The following is an 18,716-nucleotide window of genomic DNA, read 5'->3' as shown; positions in this document are numbered from 1 at the left end:
CAATAAAATATTAACTGCAACATACCGCGTACCAAGAAGCACAGCAGCAAAATTCTTACATAAATATCCAAACATTCCCAGAATATCTGACAGACTCCAGCATATGACAATAAAATATTAACTGCAACATACCGCGTACCAAGAAGCACAGCAGCAAAATTCTTACACAAATATCCAAACATTCCTGACAGAATATCTGACAGACTCCAGCATATGACAATAAAATATTAACTGCAGCATACCGCGTACCAAGAAGCACAGCAGCAAAATTCTTACATAAATATCCAAACATTCCTGACAGACTCCAGCATATGACACTAAAATATTAACTGCAGCATACCACGTACCAAGAAGCACAGCAGCAAAATTCTTACATAAATATCCAAACATTCCTGACAGAATATCTGACAGACTCCAGCATATGACAATAAAATATTTCCATAAAAATCTGTATTAGAAGAACCTACTGACAGAAATGATGGAATAGTTCTTAAGTACCTCTCACCATTAAATAGCTACATTAACTATAATAAATAAGCCTCCTACAGCTAGTACTAACGATGTATCATTAGGATAAGATATTACGAGTGTATTAAAGGGTATATATATATAAATACACTTCTAGTAAGTTAAACTAGTGAAAAGTGCGCGAGTAACCATGGAACTGTTAGTGAGTGTGCAGGACGTAGCGTAAGCGAAGTGTTGATCACGCAAAAATGTTAACATGAAGAAAAGGATCAGATGAAGTGTCCTAATACAAACTCCGGCCCTCATGCTAATACTACATTAACGTTTACCGAAACGAAAACAAACAACTATACAGGGATGGGGGGGAGATGTCAAAAATTAACCTGACCCCCCACCCCCCAGAGGTCGCGACCGAAACACCGACGAAGACCTTTGATTTGATGGTTTTCTATTTTCATTTTTCAAGATACCAACTACCAACTGGGGTTTCGGGGCACTGTAAAATAGAATCGTGACACGGGTCTCGTGCGCCTAGCGACGCCTTTGGTTTAACCCCATGCAAAGTCCTTTCTTCTGTTTACTTTAAATTGAAAATCCTTATCAATAAAATAACGGCTATTTCTGGGTAAAACTAATACCATATTTGTATACATGTTTCGCTCATGTCTTGAGCTTATTCGATTTAAAACAAACTTCTTCTTAACGACCTCGGTACTACATTTTGAGAGTTCTTATTTTCAGAAGACTGGTACAATACGAGGTGATTTTATCTGCGCTCTTCTGGAGTGTAAAATTTGACTTTCTTCCTCTGTTAACGAATATTATCTGGTGTAAAATCACTCAACATTTACATTTCCGAATGTAGAATTTACTCCTGCTAACAATACAATCTACACGTCCAACACATCTCCAGCATGTTTTAACTCTGAATTTAACTTTAAAGTTTTACTTTAACTTCCACATTTAGTGTAATGGATATTATTTTGTGTAATGACACCCATTGTCTGGTCTCCTCTCTTTCATAATCTCATCATTAACATGACACCCATTGTCTGGTCTTCTCTCTTTCATAATCTCATCATTAACATGACACCCATTGTCTGGTCTTCTCTCTTTCATAATCTCATCATTAACATGACACCCATTGTATGTTAATGATGAGATTATGAAAGAGAGAAGACCAGGTCACCCATTGTCTGGTCTTCTCTTTTTCATAATCTCATCATCATTAACATGACACACATTGTCTGGTCTTCTCTCTTTCATAATCTCATCATTAACATGACACCCATTGCCTGGTCTTCTCTCTTTCATAATCTCATCATTAATACATTTTGTTTATTACAGTTAAATTATTTCTACTTACTACCTCTGACATACACTTAATACATGCGTATTGAGTGGTCATCTTGACCATAAGTGACATTTTAGTATATATATTTTTACTGATCATTATTTTTAATCTATACATGAGTTAACCGTTAAATTTTTTCGTCTTTAAATCAAATTAACCGCCACATGTTATTTTATGTCTTCCTCTTATACATTAATAACGTTTTTAGCTTTTCTACTGCCAATCACTAACGTTTTCTTCATATATAGAGAGAGAGACTTTTCTTATCCATTGATAACATATTCGGATCTTCTTTTTATCATACATCAATAAATTATATTCCTTCGTCGTCCTGTTAATCACCAATCAAGCCACTTCTTAACCTTACTCATCTTAAAGTGGGTTTCTCATCATCATAGATTGTCTTTCTATTCAAGTAGATTTGTTGACCATCAGTGTTTTATTCATATGTCCATTTTATAGAAAGACGAAATATTTGTTGATTGGTTGGTTTGCTTTTAAAGCGAAGCCATACTGGGCTATCTGCTGTGCCCACCTCGAACCACGGATTTTAGCGTTGCAAGTCCGTAAACTTACTCCTGTCCAACCGAGGGACAGAGGAAATGGGCTACAGTGAAAGTTATTATGTCCACTAATTAATAAATACGATGTATCTTAACCTGTAATTATCTTCATGCAAGAGAAAAATACTTCGACATAATTCTTCTCACGTAAAGTAATTTATTTATTGATGCAATTGCTAAGCTATTTCACAATGTATAGTGGCTGTATCTAAAGTACTTCACACTTCACTTTTACTGACAGCTCTTAAACAACATTTGAAATAAATTAATTTTGTAATAAAGTCATTAAAATATAACAACGCACGATATGTGAAATTTTATGTGTGTGTGTGCAAAGTTTTAAGCGAATCAACAACATTTTTAACTCTTCTCTGCTTTGAAATAATTCATCTTAATTCTGTTCTCCTGTGGTAAACTTGAGGTAAACATGAAGGTTTGTAACACTTAAATTCGAGATTTGCTTTTCGCGGTGGACACATCACAGATAACCCACTGTGTAGCTTTACGATTAACAACAAACAAACACTCAAACTATAAGTACTGCTTTTGACTGTCCACGTAACCGGTTATTATCTTTTGTTTTTGTTTTAAACGTATTTTCTCTTTACTACGTCAAACTGACTTTTTTTTGCACTTTTAAACGTATACACCTATTTAGTTTATCAGCTATTTAGTGTTCGATTACTATTAGACAAAACAGTTTTAGTTTTTGCTATTTTTCACTATTGTGATCAAAATAATAACTGTTTCATCACTGAAATTTCAACACTATTATATAGAAAACACCTCAAGCTTGTGTGATGTATAATAATACCATACGTTTTCTACATATTTTTTTAATATAGTACCATTAGAAATTTGTCAGTTATTCTGATATGTCCAGTTTTCGCATAACGTTTTTTCGAGAAAATCGTTAAGTTGCTTTCATTTTAGCTGCCTTTGTTCTCTGTCATTCTCTTTAGGTAATACCCGATCTGGCTATAGGAGGGTATGCTGTAATACTACACATTGTGCAACGATTTTGGCAGTGGTGTCCTGGTTGCTTTTACTGGAACAGAAACAATTTTTATCGGACTGACTTGGTCGCGATCACCTACTAGACGAGGGTTCGGCAACTCTTCAAAGAAGAAGGGCCATTTATTTATTTTTGTCTAAGATCAAAACATTTCGAGAGCCGCAACATGCCCTAACGGTCTAAAAAAGAAAAACAAAGTCCCCCGGTGGGACAGCGGTAAGTATTCGGAGTTACAACGCCAAAATCAGGGGTTAGATTCCCCTCGGTGGATTTTTTTTTTGTCTAGCTAATCCTTCTAAGAGTAAAGCCAGAGAACCGCAAAAATCTCATTAAAGAGCCGCAGGTTGCTGACCCCTATACTATACTGTCTAAACTTAACGTAATTTACTTCCAAGACTTACCCAGAGTGACTAGTCCTACCCACATGGCTGGCCATTTTCATTCAGGCTTAAAGGGAGGTCGTAAACAACAGGAATCACCTTACCTACCTTTAGATTTTTATAATTCTCCATTTCTCAACAATGTTTAACATTTGAACTTTCCTTGCGAACTTGTGTTATATAAGTGTATTATGTCTAGGTAAAACTTATATGCCCGCTGAATAACAAGATATTCGTGAATATATTTATCACGCAGTAGTTCTGAACGTCTTTAAGTAAATCAGTTCATGAGAACAAAATAAACAGACTCGACACAGTGTGAAACACAAACGAACAGTATTTGTTATTTACACAGACACAGAGTGGATGAATGATTTGAGGACAAGGCAGGACTTAAAATATGTTCTCATCAAATCGCACCGGATTTGATAATGAAAAATCGGAAAAAATTCCTGTTGAGTGATCTGTTTTCGTATCCAAAGTTCTAATGACAAAAAAACGTGAACTTGTACTTATTTTCTTACACGTGTCTTCCAGAGTTCACTATTACCTATTTCTATTAGCAAAAAACAGTTGACTAGGTCTGGAAAGCTTCGTGAAGCATCCCAAACCCGTACGGAGTGACACTCAATTCGCAGAACTGGCGGACTTGTGAGGCGGTATATACACTTTTATCTGCTTTTTTTTTAGCTCCAACTCTGAACCGAATGAGTTGCCGATTTTAGTTCGTTTCCTCAGTTGGCAAAGAAAAACTTCATGACAATGTTTTCACTTACATTATTTCGTGCCTGAACAGTTACGACAATCATATATTTAATGAAATATTCTTATGGCGATGCTATACGCAATTTGTGTCAGATGTCCAATTTGAGGCTGTCCATAGTTTAATCAAATAATTAGAAAATTAAAATATTCTTCATGTAGTATAACATGGTCTAAAATAAAATTTTAAATAAAAATGAAACATCAGATACCATGATGACAAAACCTTGTCGAAACGTTGTACATTTGCTGTTATGTTAAACTTATATTATAGTTTTTCTTCATTACCCATTCAAGCCGTCTCCAACCATTATTAAACTATCAGTATCATTATCAATCAAGAGTTAGGCTTATTACCATTTCGTAATTTTATTTACTTACCAGAGGTCAAACTAATGTTAGTTGTCATTTTTAGTTTTTGAGCTGCCTACGGCGTTTAGTATATTTCATGTACTTTATCACTGAAATTTAAAATTTCATTTTTTTTTTATTTTACTTTTTTAGAACGTTGCTTGTTCCTATGCGTAAAACTAAAAGTAAAACGTGCTATATTAACAATGATTTACAGTTAAACAGTACATTCCTGCGTCAGTAATAAATAAAAATGCATGTGCCTTTAATTAATGAAAAAATAAATTAAACAGATGCTATTCCAATGATTCAAAATTTAGCATTCAGTAATCAGTATCAATATTACAACGTTTAGATATATCTTATGTCTAACTCGTACTTTAAAATTCTGGTCATAAACAAGAAATAGCCTGAACTAACTATCTGCAAAAACAAAAACATGGGTGTACCTAATATGTATATAGTACACGTCAGATATTAGCATGCTGCCCCTGGTGAGAGATGACTACACGCGACGCCTACGTTATAGTTTCAAGTCTGGTATGATATGATATGCATTGAGTATTTGTCTTATCAAGAAATGAGTCTCACTCTTCGTATATCTCAGTCTTGTTGAGAACATATAAAAAGTTACGTTAACGTCATATCGAAAAATCATAATCACTATACATATATGTTACATAAAAAGGTGTGATCTTATCGAGGGTAATAAATATATTGTTACGTCTCCGTTCGTTAGTTAATTTTCCGTAAATTCGTTCCGACGAAACTTTAGCGACACAAGTCCTTTGTTAAATTAAACTGGTTTATTCTTTCCGAATACAACTTACGATACACTTAATTTCAACAGTCGCTCTATAACAAACGCTCACGTCTCACGTGGCCAACAATATTTTGTCCGCATACATTCAATTACTCATTACCTACACATTATCCCGTCACGTTGTGACCATCTTATATATACCAGGCTACCCTCAATCTAGTAAATGCTAGGGCATTCACGAAGGAACAGGATATTTCTAGAAAACAGGTGGCGTGATACTAGTCACGTGACCTCGCTGACGCAACAATATATATAATATTCAGATATGAATTTCACTTCAGTATATTATATATTTTCTGTGTGAAAAAATAATTAATTTGATGAATGGTTTATACTCAATTTAAATTTTATTCGCTTGAACAAAATTTATCAGTACATAGTTCGCTTTTATTAATTAGTGTTATAATTAATCGTTGTATTAACAATTTACAGCGTGTATCATGCACATCTTTTAGTTACTGTAGGTCTGTCATATGCTTACAAGGAAGGTCTAATTACTCAGTATGATTTCCAACGTTAACCGCCAATCCCTTAATGAACTGTTGTTAAATAGAAAAAAAACACACATCTAATTTGTACTAATTATTAATAACTTAAGGTCAATATGTTTTTTAAAGTATATATATATCACAACCATTTTAGGCAAACCATTGTTACGACAGCGGAAGTCACGTGACGCTAGTAACACGTCATGATATTCTAGAAGGATCATATCTGTTCCTGGCAACTGTGGTCTTTTCTACGCGCCCTCTATTCTTGTATATAAGTGCGCCAGATAAAGCGAAATTAATTAATCAGAATAGAATTGCAGACAGACAGAGATGAACAATTGAGTCAAGCACGGTAGTGGCCGTAAGTAAAGTGCGTGAATTGTTGTGAATTCTAGCATGTGTTGCAGTTAAAGTGACTGTGGAAATTAAGTGTATTGCAAAGTTGAATTGAGAAAGAATAAACTAGTTTTATTTAAGAAAGGACTTGTATCACTGAAGTTTCTCGGAAAGAATTTCAACGGAAAATTAACAAACGAACACAGAGACGTAACACCATGATCAATGATAGCATTTGTGAACATATTTGCAACGAATACTGTTTTATGAATTATTACACTGCATCAATATTTCTTTCAACTGAAACTTAGTAGAAGTCAATAGAAAATGTAGCATGTTAGATAGTACAAATTACTGTTCCGAGGAAAGACAACAGTAAGAAAGAAATCCAGTCACAGCTTTCTTTGAAATTATATATACACTCAGGGCAATAGTAAACATATATAGAGAAAATATCATAATCAATACTTAGAATTTTTTAAATGTTTCAGTTTCTTTAGAAACACGTATGTCTGTGATACTGTGAGATTATTCAAAAATAATAATAACATGGAATAATTATTCCACATAATTTTGTTCAATTAAGACCACTTATAATAATCTTTCTGTACCAATACTTTGTATTATATAAAGCTATTTTTTTTCTTCTTTTCTGCGATTCAAACATTTATCTAGATACCGGTACTTCATTTCCAAAGAATAAAGTAGTTGTGTGATGATAGTTTGTTGTACTTCAAACCCGTCCCTTGGTAGGACCGAGGTAAGTCTACAGACTTATAACGCTAAAATCCGCGGTACGATTCCCCGTAGTAGACACAGCAGGTAGCCCCTACGTGGCTTTTCTTCAAAACAAGCAAGCAAACAAACAAACAAACTTCAAGTATCATGAAATTAGCAATAAGACAGTTCTCAATTTCTGCAAGTGGTAAACTTCGTAAAAAAAGATAGATACAAAATTACAAGTTTTTGACTTGGTAACAAAATATTTGAAAAGTGAATGCCTCATTAAAAATTACATTTTTTTTAACACAATGATGAGTGGGTACGATACAGATTAGTTTGCAAATCTGTTTCTTACACATAAAAGAGAAAACACAGTTTAGTATTTTCTTCAAAAAATATAACTTCAAGAATACCTATTAACAAAAAGCAATGTTATCGTGAATGTAAAAAAAAAGAGAAAACAACAAGAATAAAGTTGAATTTAGTTTTAACTTATTGTTACGACAGCGGAAGTCACGTGACCCTGGTAACACGTGATAATTTGTCGAATGATCATGAATTATCGGGTAAGCCCGAGTTGTTCGAGACGCCCTCTCTTTTTAGTATATAAGCCTGACAGAGAAAGCTTGGGAAAATGAATGTATGATAAAGCGAACAGTAGTCACGGTAAGTTTCGGGCGAAGTTATCGAGATTGTGAATCGCTGTGGTTTATAACGTGTATTATAAAAGTTGTTAACTTTAAGTGACGAGAAACGCACTGACTGTGGAATTACTGTGTACTAAAAGTTTGTACCGAGAAAGAATAAACTGGTTTTAATCAAGAAAGGACTTGTGTCGCTGAAGTTCCTCGGAAAGAATTTCTACCAGGAATTAACAAACAAACAAATACGTAACATTATATTTCATGCCTCTTCTAGTTTATTCGCAGACATATTGCTGTGCTTTTGGGGGAGAAGGGGTGTGTGTGCACGCAACAAGTGATGTTTGCCAATGCTAAATTTTTTCTGTTGACGTTTACGTACCAACCTAAGCTTTACGTTTTGGCAGGGGCACAGTACAGATAGCTCATTATATAGCTTTATGCTTGAGTATAAAAAAACAAGCGTTTTGGCAGTATCGACTATTAAAGTTATCATATCATAAATATAAGTTCATTAATCTACTAGGGATCGTAGGTTCATTATACTTCTTATCATAATGCAGCTTTGCAATTCAAATATGATAAAATTATCGATTTTTTAAAATTAAATTCAAAACTGTTTGAACCTCTAACAATAAATATTCGTTTGTTTTTTCTTCAATCATTCCGCTTGTTGTAGCATTTATGCGCCTGAAGAAATGCCTCCTGGTCGAAATCTCATGCTCATAAATGTGTTTTTAAAGTGATAATATATGAATACTACACCACGTAATTTTTTTTACTGTTGTTGCACTTTGAGTTTTCGAAAAATAGCATCCATTCTTCCTCAATGTACTTTTGAAGTGCATCCCCCAATTTCTATGGTTAGGGCACTCAACTCACAATCTGCTTATCCTTTCAGCCGAGGGGCATGATAATTTTTCAGCAAATCCCACTTTTCGTTGATAGAAGAGTTGATCGTGGGTAATGTTGACTAGCTCCATTCTTTCTAGTTCTATCATCCTAAATTAGGGACGGCTAGTGCAGAGAGTCCTCTAGTATCTTTGCACGAAATTCTAAAATGAAACAAATAAACAAATCTTTCATTTCTAATATTATTCGAATTGTCAAGTATTACGTAGAAATCAGGTTATGTTTTAAGGTATAACAAAAAAAACGTAATGCAGTTTTTAAAAATAAGGTGCACTTTATAGTTTGTACGTTAAGAATGGTATAATTTACCAAGAAAAATAAACGTTGAAAATCGATATATCAGCGTGAAATATTTTCAAACTGAATTTGGCTCGGCACTGAAAACAACGAAAAGCAAATTAAATGTTTTTTCACAAAGTTCAAATTCTTATTTTATCATTCCTCAATTAAATGCAGATTTTTAAAAATTGATTTCAATTTCTTGATCACTTCTTTAACTTTTACTAACTATAAAATTTACGCCCTCTTATATATTTGTTTACACGTTAATGTGGCGCTTTAAGTCAACAACGACTGCGAAAGTAAACTGTTTACAAGCTTTCGAAGGATTAATTTTTGAACATTCTGATTGTTGTCCTGGTTTTTAAAATCGTTAATATTCACGCCAGTAACATTCAAAGTATGCAGTTTTCCAGATATAAATATGACAAGCTTGTTGTGTACAAATCAAGAATTTGTTAAAAGATGAATAGTTGTGTTAAAAAAATACAGAATTAAACTTATTAACCTTAGATTACTACTACTATTAGTACTAGGTGGGCCAATTACCTCTCGGATATATATTGATTTCACAATGATGTTTCGGTAACCTTTAATTTTTTAAGTAAATTGTCTTTTTGATGGGTTGCCTAATATTAACCAATAATATTTTCTGTCTTGTTTAACCTCTCATTAGAACTTGGACTAGTAATATAGTACTATTTGTAATATTAGGCCTGATAGTGATACTGATAGAAATTAGAATTACGTTAGTGGTGTAGTGAGTGTTTTTGTATTTGATGAATTATTGAACGTACATTTGATGCTTCCTAAACTTTACCTACGAATTACGAAGGTCGAATAACTCGGAGACTTGTAGTTGTACAACAATTACTACTCCTAGTATAGTTAACTATAATGTAAATAGAGTAAAATTGAAATAATTCTGCGTGTTTTTCCTCAGAAAACAACATGAGAATTAGAGTGTAGCGTCACGAAGTTTTTTAAAAACAGTTGTTGTAATACACACAGCAAATTATTAGAAGGTAAAAAAATTAATGTTGTTTAGACTATTTTTTAGAGTAAAGAAGAGGTCGAGATAACAATAATTCATATAAAATTTGCTTTGACTTTTGTAAATTAACTTGTAAGTTGTAATGAGTTTTCATATATATTGAATTTACATTTGATTTATGATGAAATAATAAAAAAAATTGCCATAGAAAATAAATGTTAATAATCAGCTGTGTATAGGTAAGTTGGACAAGGATTTGTCTATACTAAGAGTAATTGTAGAGTTATGTTTTATATACTAAGGAAAAAAAATGATTTTGACTAGATGAGAATTATCTCGATCATGATTCACTAATACATCATTTGTGCATGTGTGTATATATATCCCATGGGTTATATGTTTAATGAAACTGTTTACTAACATACTTAATTTTTGGTAAATAAAAATGAGACCAAACATTTATAACAGAGTAATTGATTGTTTTTTAAATATTATTTGTTATTGAATATACACTGAAAAGAATAAAAGTTAATGTTATGACTCCATTATCCTGCCTGACAATTTCTCATCAATTTCTTTTCCTCTCCAAAATGTGAATTTCAGTGACGAAGAGATGACATAGGGGGCCTAATCTTTTTTTTTTTGATACACCTACTGCTGAATTCTCATCTCATCATTAGGTTGACATTGGTGAGTGAAAGATTATATGTCAAAACCAAACAAATTGCTCATCATGCCAAGCTTCTTAGAAAGTATACAGTTTGGACTTGCTGCATGCTGTATTGGACTAGGTAAGGTAGGTAGATTTATAGTTTATTTAGTTTTCTGTTCATATTTGGAAGTTCTTAGCTTGTTATCAAGCTAGTGTGAAATATAAGTTAAAACAGAAGGTTAAAGTGTAGAAGTGGTATAACAGTACAGTCAAGATGCATATAAGTATTTTTGTTTATTTAATGACTTGTATCACTAGGTCAATAATCTCAGGATGACATGACAAGTTTAATAAACAGATTATGAAATATAAAACAAGTTTATATGTATTATATTTTTATATGTACCCATAATAAGGTTTATATAAATATTCATTTGAACAAAAAACACGACAGAAAAGGATCAACTAAAAGTGATAACAGTTATTGTTTTGTTGTGTTAATTTTATCGTCTACTTATATTTAATTGTTTTGGGTTATCATAATTTGGATCACACGTTTAATATAGATGGTAACCTACTCATAGCTGAAGAAAAGGTCATTGACATGGTGATGGATAAGTCACTCTAGCCATGAAGGCAGTTTTGTGCTGCTAATAGTAAAGTTAATATAATTTTATAGTGTATTTAATTACACATTGATAATGAGTCAATAGAGATAATTGTCTTTGTACAGATTGTTAATTAAGCCTCAGTTAGAATACTGTGCACAGTTATTGAAAGGAAGGTTTCAGGGGAGAATGATGTTGGGGGTTATAGGGTTATCTTATGGGATTGGGTTAAGATCTTACTTATGAAGAGAAAAGAAAGGTATTAATTAGATGGTTTTATTGAATTTATCTGGGAAATTGACAGGATAAATATAAGATATGCATCCAGTTAAGTCAGTTTTATTTTTCTAACATGATGATTGGTTTATTTTAATGTTTAATTTACTTACAATATAATGTTTTGTTTTTTAAACTTAAAATATTTGTTTGTATAAGTGCAGATAATACTGAGAGTGATAAGTTGATATTACAATATAAATAAATTTAGAGGACATTGTAATAGAATGTCATACGTGTTCAAAAGATGATTATAATGATATACAAAAGTTAGGTATTTCTTTATAAGTTTCATTAATGAAGTTAGAGAATTTATTGTCTACTTGTCTATAGTAACTTATTAAAGTAATGTAGAAAAACATTCAAGAAAAAAGAATTTATGATGATAGTAAATAAAATTAATTTTCATAAGGTTTTCGAAAACAACAAACAAACTACATGTTCTCAACTCTAATCTATGATATGGTTATATTTAATTGTATACATGTACATGCCAATTTTCTGTTCATTTGACCTTTGCTCTGCTTTTGTGAAATAACACAATTGGCTCTTGAGTATAATGAAACTTTTTCTGAACTAGTTTCATCCAGAGGTTTTGAATAAAACTATTCATACATGAACACCAGATAAAACAATATTAGGTGGGGTTGTAAATTAAGATAATGTGACAAATCATGTGTAGTGTTGTTCACACTTACGTAATGTTATTTTTGTAACCTTATGATTGTTAAATGTAATGAAGCTGAGAGGTTAATTTGTCATTGAACGTAAAACACCATATAGATATTAGGTGAGGTTGTAAGTTAAGTTAATGTGACAACCATGTATAGTGTTACGTAATGTTATTTTTGTAACCTTATGATTGTTAAATGTAATGAAGCTGAGAGGTTAATTTGTCATTTGAACGTAAAACACCATATAGATATTAGGTGGGGTTGTAAATTAAGTTAATGTGACAACCATGTGTAGTGTTGTTCACACTTACGTAATGTTATTTTTGTAATCTTATGATTGTTAAGTGTAATGAAGCTGAGAGGTTAATTTGTCATTTGAACGTAAAACACCATATAGATTTTGGATAAATGAATTAGTGGCTCTGACATGTTTTGCACTTGAAGGTGGAAATGAATTTTATGATTATTCCTTTTTTATTGTAAGTACTTGGAATTAGAGCAACGAATATATCGTGTGATGATAAGTACCTAAGATGTAGTTATGTTGTAAACTTACACAAAAACATTTTTGTATAACTAATTCAATGATCCAGTTAATGAAGGAACATTAAATAACAAATCAAATACAAGGATATATATGTTTAGAATTCTGGTGAAGAATGGGATTTCTAAAAATAGCTATCATATTGCTCGGCATCGTTTTTTTATATGTTTTGTATAAATCTATAGTTTGGAATTTTTGTGAGGTACAACGATAGAAATAGGTCAGTGAAGAAAATATATTACAATACTTAGTGTACAAAGTTTTGTATATTAAAATATGTTACAATATTTAGTGTACAAAGTTTTGTATATTAAAATATGTTACAATATTTAGTGTACAAAGTTTTGTATATTAAAATATGTTACAATATTTAGTGTACAAAGTTTTGTATATTAAAATATGTTACAATATTTAGTGTACAAAGTTTTGTATATTAAAATATGTTACAATATTTAGTGTACAAAGTTTTGTATATTATTTTTAGTGTTGCCAGTGGATGCAGTGTCAGAAATCACAAGTTGTTTCTAAAGAACAGTATGAAGTTCTTTGTTTAGGCTTGAAAGGTGTGGGAAAATCGACAGCGTTAGCATCTTTAGTTGGAGAACCCATAGAGAACATAGAACCAACAACGGGTAATGAAAAATATATCTTGTACAAAGAAATATCATTGCCTAAACTAAAATTGTCACATAAAGTAACCAGTTGATCAAAATTATGATTAAATTGATTAATGTTGTGAAAATAATCATCTAATGAAGATTAATATTACTGTTTTTGTTTATTCCAACTACCCGTGTTATTGAAATATTACCATTATGATTTCTTATTATTTACAATTATTTAATGATTTTTCAGCTTAATCGATTAATGTTGTGATTCCTGAAAATAGTCAACTAATTGAAATTAATGTTTTTGATTATTACTATTCTTTATTTACAACTCAATTAATCAGTCAATTGATTAATTAATTATCAAATTCTACTAATCACCCAGGTCTGCTATTGATGTTAAAATGTGTTTATTGTGTAAAGTTTGTGAAAGAAGGATATGACGTATGTTGTTATTTCTTTAGTATTTTTGAGATTGCTTGAGGAAGGTAGTTTTTATGATGTGCGTTGACACACACACACACACACGTGTACATATTGATGTCATGGATTAAGTAGAGTTGATATTATTTGTTGCTTAAATAAACAGATACTTTTTAGCCAATTCTATATACGTCCCAGCCTCGGTGAAAGGGTTAATTATTGGGGGTTAAAATATCAATGAATTTATTGATGTATTAGTGATGTTTTGTTTTAGGTTTCAATATTAAAACTCTTCCGGTGTTGGAAACTACGATGAACATTAAAGAATTGGGAGGTAAGATGTGCATATTGACAAACAAATAACATACAAGGTGGTGTCTGAAAGTTAGTTGCTCTATATTAAATCCTCGTGTTGACTTGCAGCACTAAAACTCATTGGTCCTTTGTCAGCAGGTGTACCTCACTCGTTAACCTGACATTTAAAAAGAATTAATATACTCCTCTTGCAAAACTAACTTCTGGGCCACTGTGTATAGATAATTTGTGTTTACATTGTTATTCCTAACATACTTTTTAATTTGTTATGTTTCAAAAAATAGCAATTTTTAAAGAGAATAATGTTAGGCTTTTATTGCATTTTTAAATACTACATTATGTATTCGGTTCCTTAGAGCTTCTATAAAAATCTTTCTGACTGCTACTAGTATCCTTTCTGAGTGCTACTAGTATCCTTTCTGAGTGCTACTAGTATCCTTTCTGACTGCTACTAGTATCCTTTCTGACTGCTACTAGTATCCTTTCTGAGTGCTACTAGTATCCTTTCTGACTGCTACTAGTATCCTTTCTGACTGCTACTAGTTTCCTTTCTGACTGCTACTAGTATCCTTTCTGACTGCTACCAGTATCCTTTCTGACTGCTACCAGTATCCTTTCTGACTGCTACTAGTATCCCATTTGACCTGATGATCTCTGGTATTGAACAAAACACATTATTGGTAATGGATGGGAAACATAGTATGTTTAAAATACTTTTCTTTTAAGAAAGAAACCTAAGCAACTGAATAAAAAATGTTGAGTTAAATAATTTGTTTTATGGCAAATACAGTTTATTGAAATCATATTTTGCCAGCAGAGGTGTTCACACCATGACAGTTGTTATAAATAAAAGGTATGAATTCAAATCAACGTAAAAATTCAGATTCTTTTTATAAATGTTCTGAAAGCAAAAGATGGGGAGCTTTAAAAATGACAAATTCTTCATCACTTGTAATCCTCTTTTGTAATTATTTATTTGAGTAAAGTGAAAATGTTCAAACATGTAAAACAGCAACTGTAAATACTAAAGGATGCATAAAATTTCTGATTGAAAATTTAAATTTACCTTAAACCTGTGATTTGAATGTTTAACAGTTTGAGAAAAATATTTTTTTAAATCTTATTTATTTGTTAGGTTGTGAATATTCTGTTTGTTTTTGAAGATTAAAATGTAATCTGAAAATAGTGATTTATATGACCTGAAATGTATGTGTGTGTTGAAAAAGGGAATATACGTAATGTCCATAATTTGGTGAATATAAGATGTGTGATTGGACAGATGTGATATATGTAATTTAGAGATTTTAATGGATGCAGCTGGAAGGGTTTGATAGTTAACTGGATATTTTAAAAATTTTATGTTGGTTTTTAGCAGTTATTACAGTTTTATTTTTTTATCCATCGTTCAAAATTTGCTATTTTAAGTACATATGCATATTTATATACCCAAATAGGAGCAGAAGAGGTAAAGATATTTTGGAACAAATACTTCCAAGGTCAACATGGTATTGTGTTTGTAGTGAATGCATCGGCCAATGAAGAAGAAGAAGAACTTTCCAAGGAAGCTTTAGAAGCTGTACTTTCTGATTCAGCATTAAAAGGTTTACCATGTCTCATTCTTGTTACTCATCTTGATAAACCAGAATGTAAGACCATTAAAGAGGTATGTGCTACAAATCTGGATTTTATGTGTGTTCGAGAGAAATTCTATTATAATTGTAGGTAAATTAATAAATATATTTAATTAACTTTTTTAAAGTGTATAGCTCTTAGACATTTAGTTGTTTTGTTGTTAAGAACCCTACTTTTAAGAATAAAGACAAAAGAAAAAATTCTAGCTGAATTAATAGAAAGTACAAACACACACACACACATGTATCTGCATATACAGCATGCTTATAATTAAAAATGATTTTTGAAATAATTTATCTTAAAAACTAATTGTTCTAATTGGTAGCTTAAGAGTAAGTTTGAATACTTATAATGTTAAAATTTGGGGTTTGATTCATGCACAGCACAGAGAATATATTGTGCAGCTTTGTGCTTAAAGAACAAACAAAAAAAAAACTTATTCTAAAGACACAAAGTTTCAACAGATTCATGTTTTATTCAGGAAAGTTTGGTTATGGTACAAGGTCAATCAGAAACTGTCGTTCTTAATCAGAATATCCCTAAATGAAGCTACTGCTAGCACCTTTCTGTTCTGAATAATGTCCGTTGACCTTCCCAATGTCCTGCTCACTGATACACACTACATACTTTACGTAACCAATTAAAGTTCGGGTTAGTATGGCAGATCAATAAATTTCTCTGTATCCATAGAAACAACATCTTCCATGACCTGTTAGGACAACTAGTTAATCCTTAGTAGTAGTAAATAGTTGTTAAAAGATTATTTGTTTTCACATTTAGATAAAAGAATTTCTTCAAGGAGTTTTCCAAGGAAGGAAATGGATAGTAAAACCTTTTCATCCTGGTAGTGATGAAGGGATTCGCCAAGGACTTGAAGCTCTTGTACACTTAATGATGCATAGTGAATGATGATGTTTGTATCTTCGGCTTTGTTATTCCTCGGTTCATGATTCAGGTTTCTTCTCAGAACTCTACATGATTGCTCAGAGAAATTTTTGTGGTAATAGCGAATGTATGTTTTTGTCTTAAATTGTGACAACGAAGAGGTGTTGTTGGAAAATAATTATATTTGCATTAGTTTGATATGTGAGAAAGGGTTTGATATCTGGACACATTACGGTTATTGATGAGGCTTCCTTGTTAAGAATTTAAATCTAGTTTGATTAAATATGGTACCACATTTTTTATAAAGAAATTCTTGTTAAAGTCTATACTATGATCTTTCTTTGTGCACTCTTACTGTAACACTTTTATGTGTATGTACAAGTTGGTGTAAGTCCTCATATGGTTGTTTGTAATAATGGTTTAATTTTAATCAGCATTTTTTACACACTAAATCATCAGATCTGTGTTCAGCTGCTTGAGCTAAAGTCTGATTATTTTCATGTAAAGAGTCCACTAATGTTAGGCCAGTAAGTTTCAGATTTTCTTTTTCTCTTATTGAGTTCCAAAATATGCCTATTACTTACTGCAAGTTTCCACAAGTTCCCGATTAGTTTACATAGCTGTGGTGTTACCTTTTCTTGTAAAGTAAGTCTGATAACAGTCCATCATAAAAGTTACTGGTAGATCGTAGTTTTAATTATAGAAAAAGTAAAATAAATTTTTTATTAGAAGCTCTATTTAAAATATGCATGCTTTTTTGTTTTTTATGTCCTAAAGTATTATTATCTTGAAATACAAACGTTTAACTAAAAATAACAAACTTCTGATGTGAAGATATGTTTAACAAATAATAGAAAATATTAAAGTAGATGATTTGAAAATTTAAGCTATGACCAAAAAAAATATATAGGGAAAAAAGTAGACCTTTTATGTTTATCATTTCTTCATCTGAACGATATATTTCATTTAAACTCATGCTATTTATCATTTGAAATCATGCTATTTTGTACTGAGAATAGTTGAAAGATTAGAACTTCTGTGTATTTTGAAAGTTGTGTATAGTTTTAAAACTTAACAGTTTGATATGTTCTTTAGCATTATTTTGCTAGTTCATAAAAACATTACATACACTTATATTTGTCCTTTGCCGACTTTAAGCCCAGTCTTCTCAATACATGTTTAAGTTGTACAGTATGGATTTAGTCACATTTTACATAAGACAAACATTGCAGTTTGAGATCGTGTGTTATTGAAACATCCCTGTTTGAGTATATAAGAAGTGTCCCGTGTGTATGAAGCAAACATTTTACTCGAGTGAAATAAACATTCTAGTCTCTTTCATTTCTTCATCAGGTATACTATTGGAAAAATATCTGTCATACTGAAATATCCACATTCTGTCATATTTGAAAATTCTTTTAGATCTTTCACCTTCTCATGTGATGCATCCTATCAGCACCTGGTGTTTAAAATTTCATGAAGAGTTCCTTCATCAACTCATGACTCCTCCTGGAAGCACCTGAGGATTAGGGTTTTTGTAAAGAGTTCCTTTATCAATTTGTGACTCCTCCTATTAACACCTGGTGTTTAAACTCTCTCTGTAGAGTTCTTGTCTATCCACTCATGTGACTTCTATTGACACCTGGTGTTTAAACTTTCTCTGTAGAGTTCTTGTCTATCCACTCATGTGACTTCTATTAACACCTGGTGTTTAAACTCTTTCTGTATAGTTCTTGTCTATTCACTCACGTGACTTCTATCGACACCTGGTGTTTAAACTCTCTGAAGAGTTCTTGTCCATCCACTCGTGTTACTTCTATCGACACATGGTGTTTAAACTCTCTCTCAGAGTTCTTGTCTATCCACTCATGTGACTTCTATCAACACATGGTGTTTAAACTCTCTCTGTAGAGTTCTTGTCTATCCACTCATGTGACTTCTATCAACACATGGTGTTTAAACTCTCTCTGTAGAGTTCTTGTCTATCCACTCATGTGACTTCTATCA

The 18,716-nt window shown here is 31.8% G+C and overlaps 2 protein-coding genes across 10 annotated transcripts in view; one reads left to right on the top strand and one right to left on the bottom strand.

Annotated features, from left to right (window-relative positions):
• The window catches only part of LOC106473855 (conserved oligomeric Golgi complex subunit 1-like), a 32,181-nt gene extending 26,745 nt beyond the window's left edge, over positions 1–5,436 (bottom strand). Inside the window, exons 1-2 of one of the 4 annotated variants that reach the window (XR_002613790.1) lie at positions 5,273–5,301; positions 4,924–5,003 (exon numbers count right to left, since the gene is read on the bottom strand). Coding sequence is in view for 1 of the 4 variants with exons in the window: in XM_022402239.1 (XP_022257947.1) it covers positions 4,924–4,951 (28 nt within the window). In the remaining 3 variants the exon portion in view is untranslated. The other 3 variants (XR_002613791.1, XR_002613792.1, XM_022402239.1) reach the window with 3 other exon arrangements.
• Positions 5,437–9,401: 3,965 nt separating this feature from the next.
• Positions 9,402–17,469, top strand: LOC106473854 (ADP-ribosylation factor-like protein 15). 6 transcript variants are annotated; one of them, XM_022402241.1, is made up of 7 exons: positions 9,402–9,683; positions 10,042–10,123; positions 10,696–10,888; positions 13,331–13,478; positions 14,152–14,211; positions 15,647–15,855; positions 16,605–17,469. In XM_022402241.1, exons 3-7 carry the CDS (start codon positions 10,799–10,801, stop codon positions 16,731–16,733), a joined length of 636 nt encoding a protein of 211 aa, XP_022257949.1. In that variant the 5' UTR covers positions 9,402–9,683; positions 10,042–10,123; positions 10,696–10,798; the 3' UTR covers positions 16,734–17,469. The 6 variants fall into 6 exon arrangements, with proteins under 6 accessions (XP_022257949.1, XP_022257948.1, XP_022257951.1 ...); XM_022402240.1 differs by having other exon boundaries at positions 9,402–9,702; XM_022402243.1 differs by lacking the exon at positions 10,042–10,123 and having other exon boundaries at positions 9,402–9,498.
• The last annotated feature ends 1,247 nt before the right edge of the window (positions 17,470–18,716 follow it).

The sequence above is a fragment of the Limulus polyphemus genome, unplaced genomic scaffold (assembly GCF_000517525.1).
Source record: "Limulus polyphemus unplaced genomic scaffold, Limulus_polyphemus-2.1.2 Scaffold6560, whole genome shotgun sequence".
NCBI classification, from domain to species: Eukaryota; Metazoa; Arthropoda; class Merostomata; order Xiphosura; family Limulidae; genus Limulus; species Limulus polyphemus.
This window is presented reverse-complemented; position numbering and strand designations above follow the sequence as displayed.

What these genes read in the sequence shown, in the direction of transcription:
- LOC106473854 (XM_022402243.1), top strand. Translation starts at nt 10,799, where the DNA reads ATGTCAAAACCAAACAAATTGCTCATCATGCCAAGCTTCTTAGAAAGT. An exon ending in GCTGTATTGGACTAGGTAAG is followed by an intron (nt 10,889 to 13,330) that starts GTAGGTAGATTT and finishes TATTATTTTTAG; the next exon opens with TGTTGCCAGTGGATGCAGTG. An exon ending in GAACATTAAAGAATTGGGAG is followed by an intron (nt 14,212 to 15,646) that starts GTAAGATGTGCA and finishes ATACCCAAATAG; the next exon opens with GAGCAGAAGAGGTAAAGATA.